General features: G+C 33.9%; 2 protein-coding genes across 8 annotated transcripts in view; one reads left to right on the top strand and one right to left on the bottom strand.

Moving 5' to 3' along the window:
* FANCL (FA complementation group L) overlaps positions 1 to 10,443 on the top strand; it is a 299,340-nt gene extending 288,897 nt beyond the window's left edge. For all 4 annotated transcript variants that reach the window (XM_045077868.1, XM_013051074.2, XM_045077867.1 and 1 more), the window contains 6 exons: positions 5,749 to 5,832; positions 6,324 to 6,369; positions 6,444 to 6,525; positions 7,336 to 7,452; positions 8,684 to 8,755; positions 9,056 to 10,443. In XM_045077868.1, coding sequence (XP_044933803.1) covers positions 5,749 to 5,832; positions 6,324 to 6,369; positions 6,444 to 6,525; positions 7,336 to 7,452; positions 8,684 to 8,755; positions 9,056 to 9,091 — 437 coding nt within the window. In that variant the 3' untranslated portion in view covers positions 9,092 to 10,443. The remainder of the gene's footprint in view (positions 1 to 5,748; positions 5,833 to 6,323; positions 6,370 to 6,443; positions 6,526 to 7,335; positions 7,453 to 8,683; positions 8,756 to 9,055) is intronic.
* Positions 9,134 to 14,224, bottom strand: part of VRK2 (VRK serine/threonine kinase 2) — a 120,280-nt gene continuing 115,189 nt past the window's right edge. For all 4 annotated transcript variants that reach the window (XM_045077866.1, XM_045077863.1, XM_045077865.1 and 1 more), the window contains one exon: positions 9,134 to 9,468. In XM_045077866.1, coding sequence (XP_044933801.1) covers positions 9,163 to 9,468 — 306 coding nt within the window. In that variant the 3' untranslated portion in view covers positions 9,134 to 9,162. The remainder of the gene's footprint in view (positions 9,469 to 14,224) is intronic.

Below are 14,224 nucleotides of genomic sequence, written 5' to 3'. Positions count from 1 at the left end.
TAACATTACCATATTCTCTTTATTATAAAATTATTGCTTTATGTATTTTCATTATGAAAAAGCAATATGTCAGTTTTAGAGTTCAACCTCTCAATATTTTAGATGTTTTAAACTATATTTGAGTTCACAGTAAGTAGTGTAGATGATTATAAGATACCTATTTATATCTTTCCTTCTTGTTTTCCTTGAAAGCCCAAATAAATATATTGTTAAAAGGCATATATTTCTAAGGATGTTATGAAATTCTGTTGTGAATCATATCCACATTAGCAGTTTTTGTAGTTTCTCCCCAGGCGTAATAGATTATCTGGGAGAAAAGAAGTAACATGTAATTATGAGAAAAGGAAGGTATCATTGTGCAAGCAGTTCTGCAAGTAGTATTGTTACTCCGTCTAAAAAGTCTAACGGTATTTAATTTGGAATAATTAACAAATTATGGTGTATTTGTGAACAAATAGATATTAAGAATGAAAGCATTTTCTTCAAAGGAGTGTAGTAATTAATTTTCTTCATAGCTCCATTTAAATCATTATTTTGATCAGGTAATGATTAAATATACCTTTTATTATATTTTTCATTGTTCAGCATAGACAACCTGGTTTTTTATTCACTCTCTCTATATTTACTTTTAGCTCTTTTTTTTTTTTCCTCAGGCATTGATTTGTCTTTTTAAGACCCAAGTTTTCAGCAAAGTAATTGAAATATATTAAATAATATACCCACTGTTAAGTGAAAGCACTTTCTGGAGCCATTAGTACATGACATTGCTAAAGGCTAATACAGAATTTGTGCTCATGGTAACGAATGTATAAACAAATGAGACTGTAAGTTAACTTAAAATTTTTGTTTTTCTCAGGAATGATTTGTAGTCATTTTGTTTTACTTGATTATCTCCTTTTGTCAGATCTATTGTAATTGTGTTCATATTGTTGCCAACCTTAGCCAAAAGCTAATGTTACACTGTATAAACTTTATCAAGCCATTTTTACTGTAAAAAATCCAAATAGACCTTATAGTTATACTAATGTACCTTTAAGAAATAGTAACATTTCTAAAATTATTACAATATTCCAGTAGGTAGAATTTATAAAGGAATTTACTGCCAAATAGAAATAGATTTTCTTAGATTCCATAAACTAGGTAAGTTGTTTTGTTATTGAATAAACAGTATCTGATTTAATATGAATTGAATCCATTGTTAACTTATAATGGAACAAAAGAACTCAAAATATTTTTTATTTCTGTATTATTTTTTTTTTTTTAGTTTTTAAATTCCAGGTGACCTACTATGTAATATTAGTTTCAGATGTACCATATAGTGATTTAGTACTTCCATACAATACTGGGTGCTCATCACAAGTGCCCTCCTTAATCCCCATCACCTGTTTAACCCATTCCACCACCTACCTCCCCTCTGGTAACCATCACTTTGCTCTCTATAGTTAAGAGTCTCTTTTCTTGGTTTGCCTCTCTCTTTCTTATCTCCCTATGCTAATTTGTTTTCTGAAATTCCATATATGAGTGAAATCATATGGTATTTATCTCTCTCTGACTGATTTCACTTAGTGTAATTCTTTCTCACTCCATCCACATAGTGCCACAGCAAGATTTCATTTTTTTTTTTTTTTAATGGCTGGTAATATTCCATTGTATATCTATACCCCTACTTCTTTATCCATTCATCAGTTGATGGACACTTGGGCTGTTTTCATAATTTGGCTATTGTAGATAATGTTGCTATAAACATCAGGGTGCATGTATCCCTTAAAAATTAGTATTTTTGTATTCTTTGGGTAAATACCTAGAAGTACAATCGCTGGTTTGTAGGGTAGTTCTGTTTTTAATGTTTTAAGGAACCTCTGTATTGTTTTCCAGAGTGGCTGCATTAGTTTGAATTCCCACCAACAGTGTAAGAGGGTTCCCCTTTCTGCACATCCTCACCACCACCTGTTGTTTCTTTTGTTGTTTTTTAGCCATTCTGATAGGTGTGAAGTGCTGTCTCATTGTAGTTTTGATTTCTGTTTCCCTGATGAAGAGTGATGTTGAGCATCTTTTTGTGTCTGTTGGCCATCAGTATGTCTTCTTTGCAAAAATGTCTATTCATATCTTCTGCCCACTTTCAATTGGATTGTTTTTTGGGTATTGAGTTTCACAAGGTCTTTATATATTTTGTATACTAACCCTATATCAGATATATCATTTGCAAATAACTTCTCCCATTCCATACAGTGCTTTTTAGTCTTGTGGATTCATTCTGTTTGCAGAAGCTTTTTATTCTGATAAGGTCTCAATAGTTTATCTTTGCTTTTGTTTCCCTTGTCTCAGAAGATAGTTCTAGAAAGAGGTTGCTATGGCCAGTGTCACAAAGAGATTACTGCCTGTGTTCTCTTCTAGGATTTTTATGGATTAAGGTCCCATACTTAGGTCGTCTTTCAGCCATTTTGAAATTATTTTTGTGTTTGGTGTAAGAAAGTAGTTCAGATTCATTCTCCTGCATGTTTCTGTCCAGTTTCCCCATCATCATTTCCCATGAGATATTCTTTCCTGCTTTGTCAAAGATTAGTTGACCATATAGTTGTAGGTTTATTTCTGGGTATTCTGTTCCATTGATCTAGGTGTCTGTTTTTGTGCCATTACCATACTGTTTTGATCACTGCAGCTTTGTAATATAATTTGAAGTTTGGAATTTTGATGCCTCCAGCTTTGCTTTTCTTTTTCAAGGTTTCTTTGGCTATTCAGGGTCTTTTGTGATTCCATATAAATTTTAGGGTTGTTTATGTTCTGTGAAAAATGTTGGTAGTTTGATAGAGATTGCATTAAATGTGTAGATTGCTTTGGTTAGTATAGAGATTTCATTAAATGTGTAGATTGCTTTGGTTAGTATAGACATTTCGACAATATTTGTTCTTCCTATCCATGAGCATGGGATGTCTTTACATTTCTTTGTGTCATCTTCAGTTTTTTTGATCATTGTTTTATAGTTTTCAGAGTGCAGGTCTTTCACCTCTTTGACTAGGTTTATTCCTAGGTATCTTATTTTTGGTGCAGTTGTAAATGGGGCTGATTCCTTTATTTCATTTTCTGCTGATTCATTATTGGTGTATATTAACGGAACAGACTTGTGTATGTTGATTTTGTATCCTTCAACTTTACTGAATCCGTTTATCTGTTCCAGCAGTCTTTTGGTGGAGTCTTCTGGGTTTTCTATATAGATATCATGTGTTCTGCAGAGAATGAAAGTTTGGCTTCTTCCTTGCTGATTTGGATGCCTTTTAATTCTTTTTGTTTTCTGATTGCTGTGGCTAGAATTCACCTGTGAAGCCATCTAGCCATGGACTTTGTTTCCTGGGAGTTTTGGATTACTAATTAAATGTTTTTGCTTGTTATCAGTCTGTACAAGTTTTCTATTTCTTCCTGATCCAGTTTGGTAGTTTTTATGTTTCTAGGAATTTATCCACTTCCAGGTTGTCCCAATTATTTGCCTATAAATTTTCATAATCTCTAATAATTGTATTTCTTTGGTGTTGGTTGTTATTTCTCCTCTTTCATTTGTGATTTTATTTATTTGGGTCCTTTCTGTTTTCTTTTTGACAAGTCTGGCTAGAGCTCTATTAATTTTATTTTCTCAGAGAAACAGCACCTGGTTTCATTGATCTTTTCTGTTGTTTTGTTTTGTTTAGTTTATCATTTATTTCTGTCTTAATCTTTATTATTTCTGTCCTTTTGCTGGCTTTAGGCTTCATTTATTGTTGTTTTTCTAGCTCCTTTAAGCTTACGGTTAGGTGGTTGGAGATTTTTCTTGCTTCTTGAGGTAGCCCTGTATTGCCATATATACTTCGGTGTTAAGACCACTTTTGTCGCATCTCCACAGTTTTGGACTGTTGTTATCATTTTCATTTATTTCCATTTATTTAAATTTCTTCCTTTATTTCCTGGTTGACCCCATTCATTGTTGAGTAGCATGTTGTTCAACCTCCATTTACTTGTGGTCTTCCTCAATTTTTCTTAGGTGGGTTGACTTCATTGCATTGACTAAAAAAGGGGGTGGTTTCAGTCTTTTTGTATTTGGTGAGGTCTGTTTTGTGACCTAATATGTGATCTATTCTGTAGAATGTTCCATGTGCTCTTGAAAAGAATGTGTATTCTGCTCTTTTAGGATGGAATATTCTGAATATTTGTTAGGTCCATCTGGTTCAATGTGTCATTCATAGCCATTGTTTCCTTGTTGCTGTTCTGTTGAGATGATCTGTCCATTGATGAAAGTAGGGTGTTAAAGTCTCCTACTATTATTGTTATTATCACTTAGTTCTTTTATGTTTGTTATTGTTTTATATATTTGGGTGCTTCTACTTTGGGTGCATAAATATTTGCAGTTGTTAGATGTTCTTGTTAGATTGTACCCTTTTTCATCTCTTGTTACAGTCTTGGTTTAAAGTCTAGTTTGTCCATAGTTTAAAATAAAGCTATCCTATGACCAGCAATTGAACTACTAGGTATTTATCCAAAAGATACAAACAGTGATTTGAAGGTGAATATGCACCCCGATGTTTATAGCAGCAGTGTCCGCAATAGCCAAAATATGGAAAGAATCCAGATGTGTCCACAACAGATGAAAGGATAAAGAAGATGTGGTATATATAAATACAGTGGAGTATTAGCCATCAAAAAGTGAAATCTTACCATTTGCAACATTGTGGATGGAACTAGAGGGTATTATGCTAAGTGAAGTCAGTCAGAGAAAGACAGTTATGATTTTACTCATATGTGGAATTTAAGAAACAACAGATGATCATAAAGGAAGGGATAGAAAAATAAGATGAAATCAGAGAGGGAGACAAACTGTAAGAGACTCTTAATCATAGGAGACAAAAACTAAGGGTTGCTGGAAGGGATGGGGTGAAGGGATGGGATAATTGGGTGATGGGCTTTAAGGAGGGCACTTGGTGTAATGAGCTCTGGGTGTTATATGCAACTGATAAATTACTAAACTCTACCTCTGAAACTAGTAATACATTGTATAATGACTGAATTTAAAGAAAATAAAGTCATTTGTCCAATGTAAGTATGGCTACTCCCTCTTTCTTTTGATACCCATTTGTGTGACAAGTGTTTCTCCACCCCCTCCCTTTCAATCTGCAGCTATCTTTAGGTGTAAAATGAATCTCTTGTAGGCAGCATATAGATGGGTCTTGTGTTTTTTTTTCAATCCATTCTGAAACCCTGTGTCATTAGATTGGAAAATTTAGTCCAGTTACATTGAAAGTGATTATTTTTAGAAAATGTTTTGATAAAACTTCTTAAAAAGTCATAAACATGTTTGTCTTTACCATTTATTGTATTTCTGGTCTTTTAATTTTTGACCGCAGTTCTGCTTTTCAAGAAAGTCATGGAAGTCATTTAGATAACAATTTCCTAATCTTATGATTTCTTTTAATGTTAAAGATCTTTATCACTCTATAGGTAACTTTTTAATGTATAATAGAATTCTGACCAGAATTCTAGTATAAAGTATAGTAACTCAGTGGATTGACTGTGTATTTTGAAACTTTGGGTGGATCCCCAAATCTTTAGTCATAATCATAATTTCAAAATTTATTTCTCTTAGACTGTAAAATACTAATATACTTACACGAAAACTATAAAACATTGGCTAATCATTTGGTATAGTAAGTACCAGATAGATGCCCCTTTATTTTTTGTTTGATGAACTTTTCTACTTCTATAAACTTCAATATTCTTTTATTTTAGGAAATAATGTTTCAATAAATATAGAGGTTGACCCCAGGCATCCTAGTATGCTTCCTGAGTACTGCTTTCTTGGAGCAGATCATGGTATGAGATCTCATATTTAAATGTTTTTAACAGGGTCATAAAATTCTTATCTTGCACTGTTAAGATATTCTGAAATAGTAATTATTGGTAATCATTTTAAATGAAAATATTCTGAACTATGTACTTTTGTGATGTTTAAAAAATATGATTTGGATTTTCCAGCCAAGTAATTAGGAAATTCTGTATTTAACTATTTATATTTGTAAGTTGTTAAGAGAATAGATTTTAAAAGTTCTCATCAAAAAAATAAAAACTTTGTAATTACAAGTGGTGATATGTTAACTAACCTTTGTAGTGAGTGTATTGCAATAAGTACATATACCTAATCATTATGTTGTACCCCCAAGACTAATACAATGTTATTTGCCAATTATAGCTCAGTAAAAAAAAAAAAAAAAAAAAAAAAAAAATTCGGTGTTTAATGTCTTTACAAAGTGAGAGCAGCGATGCTAAATTATTAAACTTTTTTTTTTTTTTTTTAATATCTGAAGTGGTAAAACCTCTGGGAATTAAGCTGAGCAGAAACATACATTTGTGGTAGGTATCTCTGCAATACAATTGTTCTTTTTCTATTTTGCAAATTTAACAACACATTTTTTTTATGCTTTCAGGGATCCAGAAAATAGTCTGTTACAAAACTTGAAAGATGTTTTAGAAATAGATTTTCCAGCTCGTGCTAACCTGGAAAAATCTGTAAGTTTTATCAGTGCTTTGATATTCCAAACAGCATAGCATAATGAAAGTTAAATGTTCTTCTTTTAGACACCAGAGAAAAATGAGGCTGAAAGGGAGGGAGTTGGAAGAATATTATAACAGACTTCTGAACTGCAAGCAACAGTAGCATCAAAGAACTTGTTAACCTTTGATTAGTGGTTTAAGTATACTTTTTTCATGGTCTTCGCAGCAATAACGTGATTAATGACAGACATCTTTATTATTAAAAATAGGGGGAAAGGTCCAAAGTAGCTAATGAGATGTTTGGATATTCTGTTACTATCTACTTATGGATGATTGAAATAAAGTTTTAATTAACTAGATGTTATTTGTGAAAGGTGGCAGTACAGTTTTTAAAAATGAATAGACATTACTATGTTGTAAAAATAATAACCTTAGAATTGATTTTTGATAAAGTAGCTGGGGTTGCAGACGGTTAAAGTGGTAGGGATATTTTTTTAATTCCTTTAGTTACAGAATTTTGAAATTTAGTAATCAAATGTCAGTTCTTCTCTTTCATACTACAGTGGCATTATACTGAAGTACAATATGGAAAAATTATCTAAGCCCAAAATAGAATCTATTTTGAGTATATCTGTGTGCATTACTTACTGGATGAAAAAGGAAGCACTCTTCTTAGCAATAGCTTTTCTAAGGTGTTAAACAGTCATATAGCTACCTTTATAAAAAACTTTATAAAAAGTTAATATTTATCTATACTATATTCACTTTTATGTTATGTGTATGTTTTAAACACATATACTTATCAATATTTGTTTTCTTTTGAAGGATTTTTCTATGGATTGTGGGATTTGTTATGCCTATCAGCTTGATGGCAGCATTCCTGATCAAGTGTGTGATAACTCCCAGTGTGGACAGCCTTTCCATCAAATATGCTTATATGAGGTAGAAATAAAATAAAAATAACCTTGGCAAGGCTTTTTTTGGCTACCATGACATAGGGAGTATGCATATTTGAAATACACAGAGTGTAAATTCTGTTTAGTGAATGGTGATCTCTTTTGCCATTGGCCCCTTTATCAGTTGATTTCCAGATGCCCATGTGCTTTTATTTCTTCATCCTGGTTACTAGTAAGTGAAGAAATGTCCTAAAGTATCCCAAGGAAGGAGAAAATGTATCCAGAATATATTCATGGACTGTTTACTGATGCTAACAAATGAAATCAGTGGTACCTTGGACTGTTTAAGGCCTCCTGTAACTCAAGGCAAACTCTGTAGACTCATCCAAGAGGGAGTAGTGGCAATAAGGTGAAAGGGAAGTAGCACTATTGAGTATCTATTACTTTTCAGAGTAGACTTAAGTATAAAATAAATATAATAATCATTTGATATTGAGAAGAATGTATTTTTCTAAAAGTGTGATAGGACTCTCAGTGACATTTTATTTACTGTTATTTACTATATGTGAAGTCTGCTTTCATTCCTGTGTAGTCACTTGATCTCTATAGCATTCATCTTAGTGCACAGTTGACTTGATTATATAGAGCACCTTTCAGTTGTATAGTGCTTCCTGTCTTCCTTAAGATCACCTACCATCTTTGCACTTAGCAGTTGGTGTTAACCATGGAGAACTTGGAGATGTCAATTTACCTTATATAAAACCATTAAATATCAAGTCTAATTATAGAGATATTCTTAAGGGAACATGTGCTTTTTTTGTAATAATGAATATTCATTTAATTTTTAAAAATGGATTGCCTCATGCTTCTAATTAATGGATTGAGAATTGACCCACTATTGGTGATTAAGACCTAAATATTCAAGAGCCTATGGTATCTTTTACAGCAGGAGTTCTTAATTTGTAATGATTTTAGGTGGGGTCTATGAACCCCATGGACTTGTGTGCATTATTTTTGTATCTTTTGGGGTTGAGAAAGTACATAAAGGGGCCTATAATTTAGCTATAAACCAGTGGTATAAACCCTGAAATCCATGCTGGTCTCCCCTTGTTATTCAGCATATTACCAGTCTGGTATTGGCTCAGGAAATGTTCCCCTTACTTTTTGTTAAAAGAAAATTAAGAAGGTCAATGTTTGGGAATAAAAATACTTGGAGTATCTGTAATTTGTAGTCATGCTGACACTCTCCCTTTATCTTCTCTTTTTAAAACCTACAGTGGTTGAGAGGACTACCGACTAGTAGACAGAGTTTTAACATCATATTTGGTGAATGCCCATATTGTAGCAAGGTAAGAAAACCATTAATCACATTTCATAAAGTGTGCCTAGCTTATAGTAACATGTTCTGGAGGGTAAGCTGATACACTACATACATATCTATCTTAAACATTTTGTTACTTCTGTTCTTCTAGATATATTTTTAAAAAAATAAAATTGTCCCTATGAATAACATTGTTTTTTAAATTGCTCCTTTGGCCAAAAAAGTATTTTCCAAAGTGTATCATGACACCCATTTTCTAGCATAAAGCAATCTTACTTTTAGAATGTCCACAAACTTTATGTGTTAAAATGTATTCTCTTTTTACAAGCCAATTACCTTGAAAATGTCTGGAAGGAAATCCTGAAATAAGAATGTAACATTTCTGTGAAGAACTGGCAACTTTAAAAATTATCCAAAGGATTTTATTTGATATCGTCATAGAAGATATAAAGCAAGACATACTAAAGTCAAAAGAAAAAGAATGATGAAGCCGTAGTAATACATGTCTGCCTTCATCTCTTCACTCAGAGTAAAGTCTGTCATCTCCATACCAGTTGTAGACGTGTGTGTATACCAAGATGAAGATCTCCAATTACTGACTATGTCTGGACTGGCAGAATCTTGATAGGATTCATAAAATGAATTTGGGAATTGTATGCTACTGGATTGTTGTGGAGAACTTTTTATTTCATTCAGAATTTCTTGAGACTTACAGTACTTCTGTCGTCTTCTTGTGCTTTCCTATAGAAAAAAAAATACGTATATTGTTAGGTTTGAGTTATCCTAGTATTTTTGTATTCTGTAAGAATACTAAATACAACATGTTACATAAAAAGAACAAATTTTTGTATATTTTTCCTGAGTTTAGGTCCTTGATCTTACATTATAGAGTTTACAGAAGTACTTATACCACATTAAGCAACTGAAATCTAGTTAAACTGATAGTCCTTTTAAATCAGGAAACAGGCTGTCTCATAAGTAATTTATCCTCTAAAAATATGATGAAATATGAAAACTAAATTTTCTTGGCAAGACAAAAAACTGGGCTTAATCTTCGATGGGCAAGACAGTCATAATTAGAAAGCTTTTTGGTCATTAATAATTAGTGATTCCAAGGGAGCCAAGACAGCAAACAAGATGGTAGGGGCAGTGCTCTATGTCCTCAGAGCAGTCTCCTGCCCAGGCTCCAGAGAATGATGTCTTCCAATAACAGACCTTGAGAAGACAGCTGGTTAAAGTCCTTATTTGTCCTGAAAGTTGATCCAAGAAAAGATGCTCATTCTAGTCCTAGCCAAAAAGGAAACAAGCAGGCTCTACAAATAATACAGTGTTGAGCTGGAATGTCTAGAAGCATATGACAAAATTTGTGAAGAGATTCTGCCAGAGTCTCATGAAGATAAACATTAACCTTGTACTTTGGTAGGGACTTGGAACACAGTATACGGCAAGTATGATCAAGCGGTCTACCTCTGGAGGTAGGTATCTACTTAATGGATATCTTCATAATGAGTAAACTCAGAAAAATCAGGTATTTGTGGAATTCATAAGGCAGCCATTTCTTAGGAAGAATCAGCAGCTGACCCATGGCAAGGATCTAGTATATGTGAACTCAGATCTTAGCAACCCCAGCCAGGAACTGTGACTGCATAGGGCAATTACTGTCCAGCAAAAAAAAAAAAAAAAAATTCCACCCCCAAACCAATCTATAGGATTGAACACAATCTCATTCAGAATCCTAGCAGGCTTTGGAAATGCAAAGAACTGAAAATAGTTAAAACAACCTTGATGAAGAACAGAGTTGAAAGACACACTTCTCCATTTCAAAACTGACCACAAAGCTAGAGAAATCCAGACAGTATATGAGCAATTGGTTTCCAACTAATGTACCGAGGCAATTCAGTGAAGACAGATAATCTTTGACAAGGATGCAGAGACAACTAGACATCCTTGCAGAAAGATTAAAAAAACAAACAACAACAAAAAACCCCTACCTCATTTTATACAAAAAGTGTAGACCTAGACCTAAATAAAATAGCTAGAATCTAAAAATTTTAGGAAAAAACAAAATCTTTGTGTCCTAGAGTTAGGTAAATCGTTGTCATATATTAAATTCAAAGGACATCATTTTAAAAAAATTAAAAGACAAGTCACAGATTGGGAGAAAATTCTGCAAACCACTTATCTAATAAAGGACTTCTATCCAGAATATGTAAGGAAGACTTGAATAGGCAATTCTCTAAAAGCGTATGAAAAGATGCTCAGCATCACGGACTGTAAGAGAAATGCAGATCAAAACCAGAGTGAGAGATCATCTTACGTCTTTTAGGATGGCTGTTATCCAAAGAACAGAAAGTAACAAATGGTGAAAATGTCTGGAAACCTTTGTATACTCTTGGTAGAACTATAAAATGGTGCCTTCATTAAGGGAAACAATACAGAAGGTTCCTCAAAATATTAAAAGTCAGATTACCATATTCTGGGTATATATTCAAAAGAAATCAATTTAGCTTCTTGCAGACATATCTGTACACCCATCATAGCATTATTTACAGTAGCCAAGAGGGAGAAACAAATATCTATTGGTAGATGAATGGATAAATTAAGTGTGGTAAAAAAATAATGGAATATTATGCAACCTTAAAGGAAATCCTGCCACATGCTCCAATATGGATGAATCTTAAGGAAGTTACGCAGAGCAAAATAAGCCAGTCACAAAGGGACATACATAATTCCACTAATACAAAATATTTAAAGTAGTCAAGATAACAAAGTAAAAAGGTAGTTGTCAAAGTGTAGGGAAGTTGGTATTTTACGGGTCTAGAGTTTCAATTTTGCAAGATGTAAAGTTCTGGAGATCTGTTATACAGCAGTATGAATATACTTGGCACTACTAAACCTTACAGTTGAGGTAAGTTTCATGTGTGCAAAATTTACCACAATAAAAAATTTTAAAAGATTTAAAAATAATATAGTGATTCCCAACATTTATCATGACATGGCACCCTTTACTCAATATACATGCCACATATTGGGTAAGGGAACAGGCTATTTCTAACCAGAGGAAACTGCCCCAGGGTGGATACTGTGGCATATCTCTTTGAATGCTCTAGGAAGAGACCAACCAACAGATACTGATACATGCAAGTTCCAGAAATTTCTTAAATGTTTTTTAACATCATTCCTATTAGCCAAAGCTCTGAGAGTCAGTTCCCTGTTCTTAGCTTGTTGGGAGATTTTTCTGTTTCTGCTTTACCTCAGTGTCCTGGCCTGCCCTCTCCTTGTACCATTTATCAAGTAACTTGGAAGAAAAGAAATTTATAAACAAGACAAAATATTTCAATCTTCATTTGATGTAGTACCATCATTCTTCACGATAGCTACCTTCTTGACCTCTAAACAACCATTCTTCAAAGAGCCTTTTTTACCCCACAAAAGTCACTTTAAGGATACAGAGTTTTAGAAGATAAGTTACTTCTACATAAGGTATATAAAACAAAATAGATGTCTTAAAGATACTTTAGCTCTTCTACTTAGAAGAAACTGTTGGGAGTCAAATAACTAACTTTAAATTACTCTTTACTACCCGAGAGCCAATAAAGATACACTATCACAATTTTCCTAAATTTCTGTCAACTTTAGAGGCACCTGGCTGGCCCGGGTAGAGCATGTGACTCTTGAACTCAGGGTCATGAGTTCAAGCCTCATGTGGGCATGGAGACTACTTAAAAAAAAAAGTTTTGTCAGCTTTATTTGCTAAAGGCAAAATGTGCAAATAATTACTCCTGTGGACTCAAGCATTGTTCTTCCACAATAAAAAAGAGATAATGCCATCAAATTGTCTATTTTTAAAGGCTGAGGCTACTGGTAAGCTAACTTCAGTAGCATTTATATATAACTTATATGTGGAAATGGATGACATCCCATCAAGGTAAGAACAGAAGTCAAGCTACTAAAATTTCAAGATAAAATTGTCTACTATGTAACCCACGTACCCAGTCTCTCTGTAAGCGCAACAACTAGTATCAAATGGGAAAGCACTCACCTAAGGATTTAACTACCAGTTGTCTTCAGCGCACTGAGTGATCTGCTTGGAAAAGAACCTGTGGCATGGGCTGTAAAAATGTTGTGAGCTGCCTGTTCTGTGAATAAAGACTGGAACACAGCCACGCTCATTTGTTTATGTATTGTCTATGGCTGCTTTTATATTGCAGTGGTGGAGTTGAATTGTTCTGACAATGATTAGGCTGTAAACCTAAAATATTTACTATCTGGCTCTGTAAGAAAAAGTCTGATCTATGGCATAGTTTTTCAAACATTAGAAAACGCATACAAATCACCTTGGGTTCTTGTTAAAATGCAGATCTCATTCAGAAGGTCAGACATGAGGGAGACCTTAGAGTCTGTGTTTCTGAGAAGCTCCAGGTAATGCCAGTGCAGCTGGCTGGCTCAGCACACTTTCAGTAGCAGGGGTTTAAGGTATGCAGTGATCTACTCTGCTAGTATAGTGTTTCTCAACCTGTGAGAGTTTTGTGCTACAGTGTACATACAGGACAGCTCCTTAACCCAGCTCCGTATGTCCACAGTGATGCTGTTCAGAAACCATGAATTCTGAGCAAGTTACTAGCCTCGAATGCATATCAGAGTCAATTAGAGACAGGAAAAATACCAACACCCCTTTTAGTTCTGGCCATGAATAATGGGCATCTGACCTCCCCTCCTGCTGTGGAAGCCCATGAAATAAAGTATACAGTATAAGAGAGTTGGACAAAGTATATGAAGCAACTTATCAGGCACAGAAAATAAACAAGGCTGTGATTCTTGAAGCAAGGAAAACAGCCCAGATCTTAGGCTACAGTTTCTGATGGTATTTACCTTAGATCAGCCTCCAAAAGGCCTAAACAGAAGTAAGGACATGACTCACGTTGACCCACCAATAAATACCTACCAGGATAAAAGTCAGTATTCTCTAAAGGAATACAGGAAAATGTAGAGTTTCAAGAACTGACTAGCATCCACAATATTCAGCTCATAATAAAACTTTACCACACAGGGAACAGGAAAATGTGAAAAGAAGAGAAATAGATGTGACCCAGATGGTGAAATTACCAAACAAAGACAATGAAACCTCTATGTAAGTATGTTCACAGACTTAAATGAAAAGTTAAACATAACTAATGAGCAGATTGGGAGACTCAGCAGAGAAATGAGAACTACAAAGTGCTTCTGGAATGGAAAAATACAGTACATGAAATTAAAAATCCACCAGTTAGGTTTAATAATCAACTAGAGGCCAGGCAAAGGATCAGACTGAAGCACAGCAAGATAAAAGACTAAACTGAAAAAACAGGGCCTCAGAAAAGGGCTGTGAGAAAAGGTAAATTATTCTAACTTGCATGTATTTGGATCTCAGAAGGAGAAGAGGGATTAAGGGCATGAAACAAATCAGAGCTGAAACTTTTCCAGTTTGATGACAATTATCAACCCAGAGATAAAAACA

This window comes from Mustela putorius, unplaced genomic scaffold, assembly GCF_011764305.1.
Source record: "Mustela putorius furo isolate JIRA1106 unplaced genomic scaffold, ASM1176430v1.1 tig00000224_pilon_pilon_pilon, whole genome shotgun sequence".
NCBI lineage: Eukaryota > Metazoa > Chordata > Mammalia > Carnivora > Mustelidae > Mustela > Mustela putorius.
Note: the sequence above shows the minus strand (reverse complement) of the source record. Positions and strands in the feature narration are given on the sequence as shown.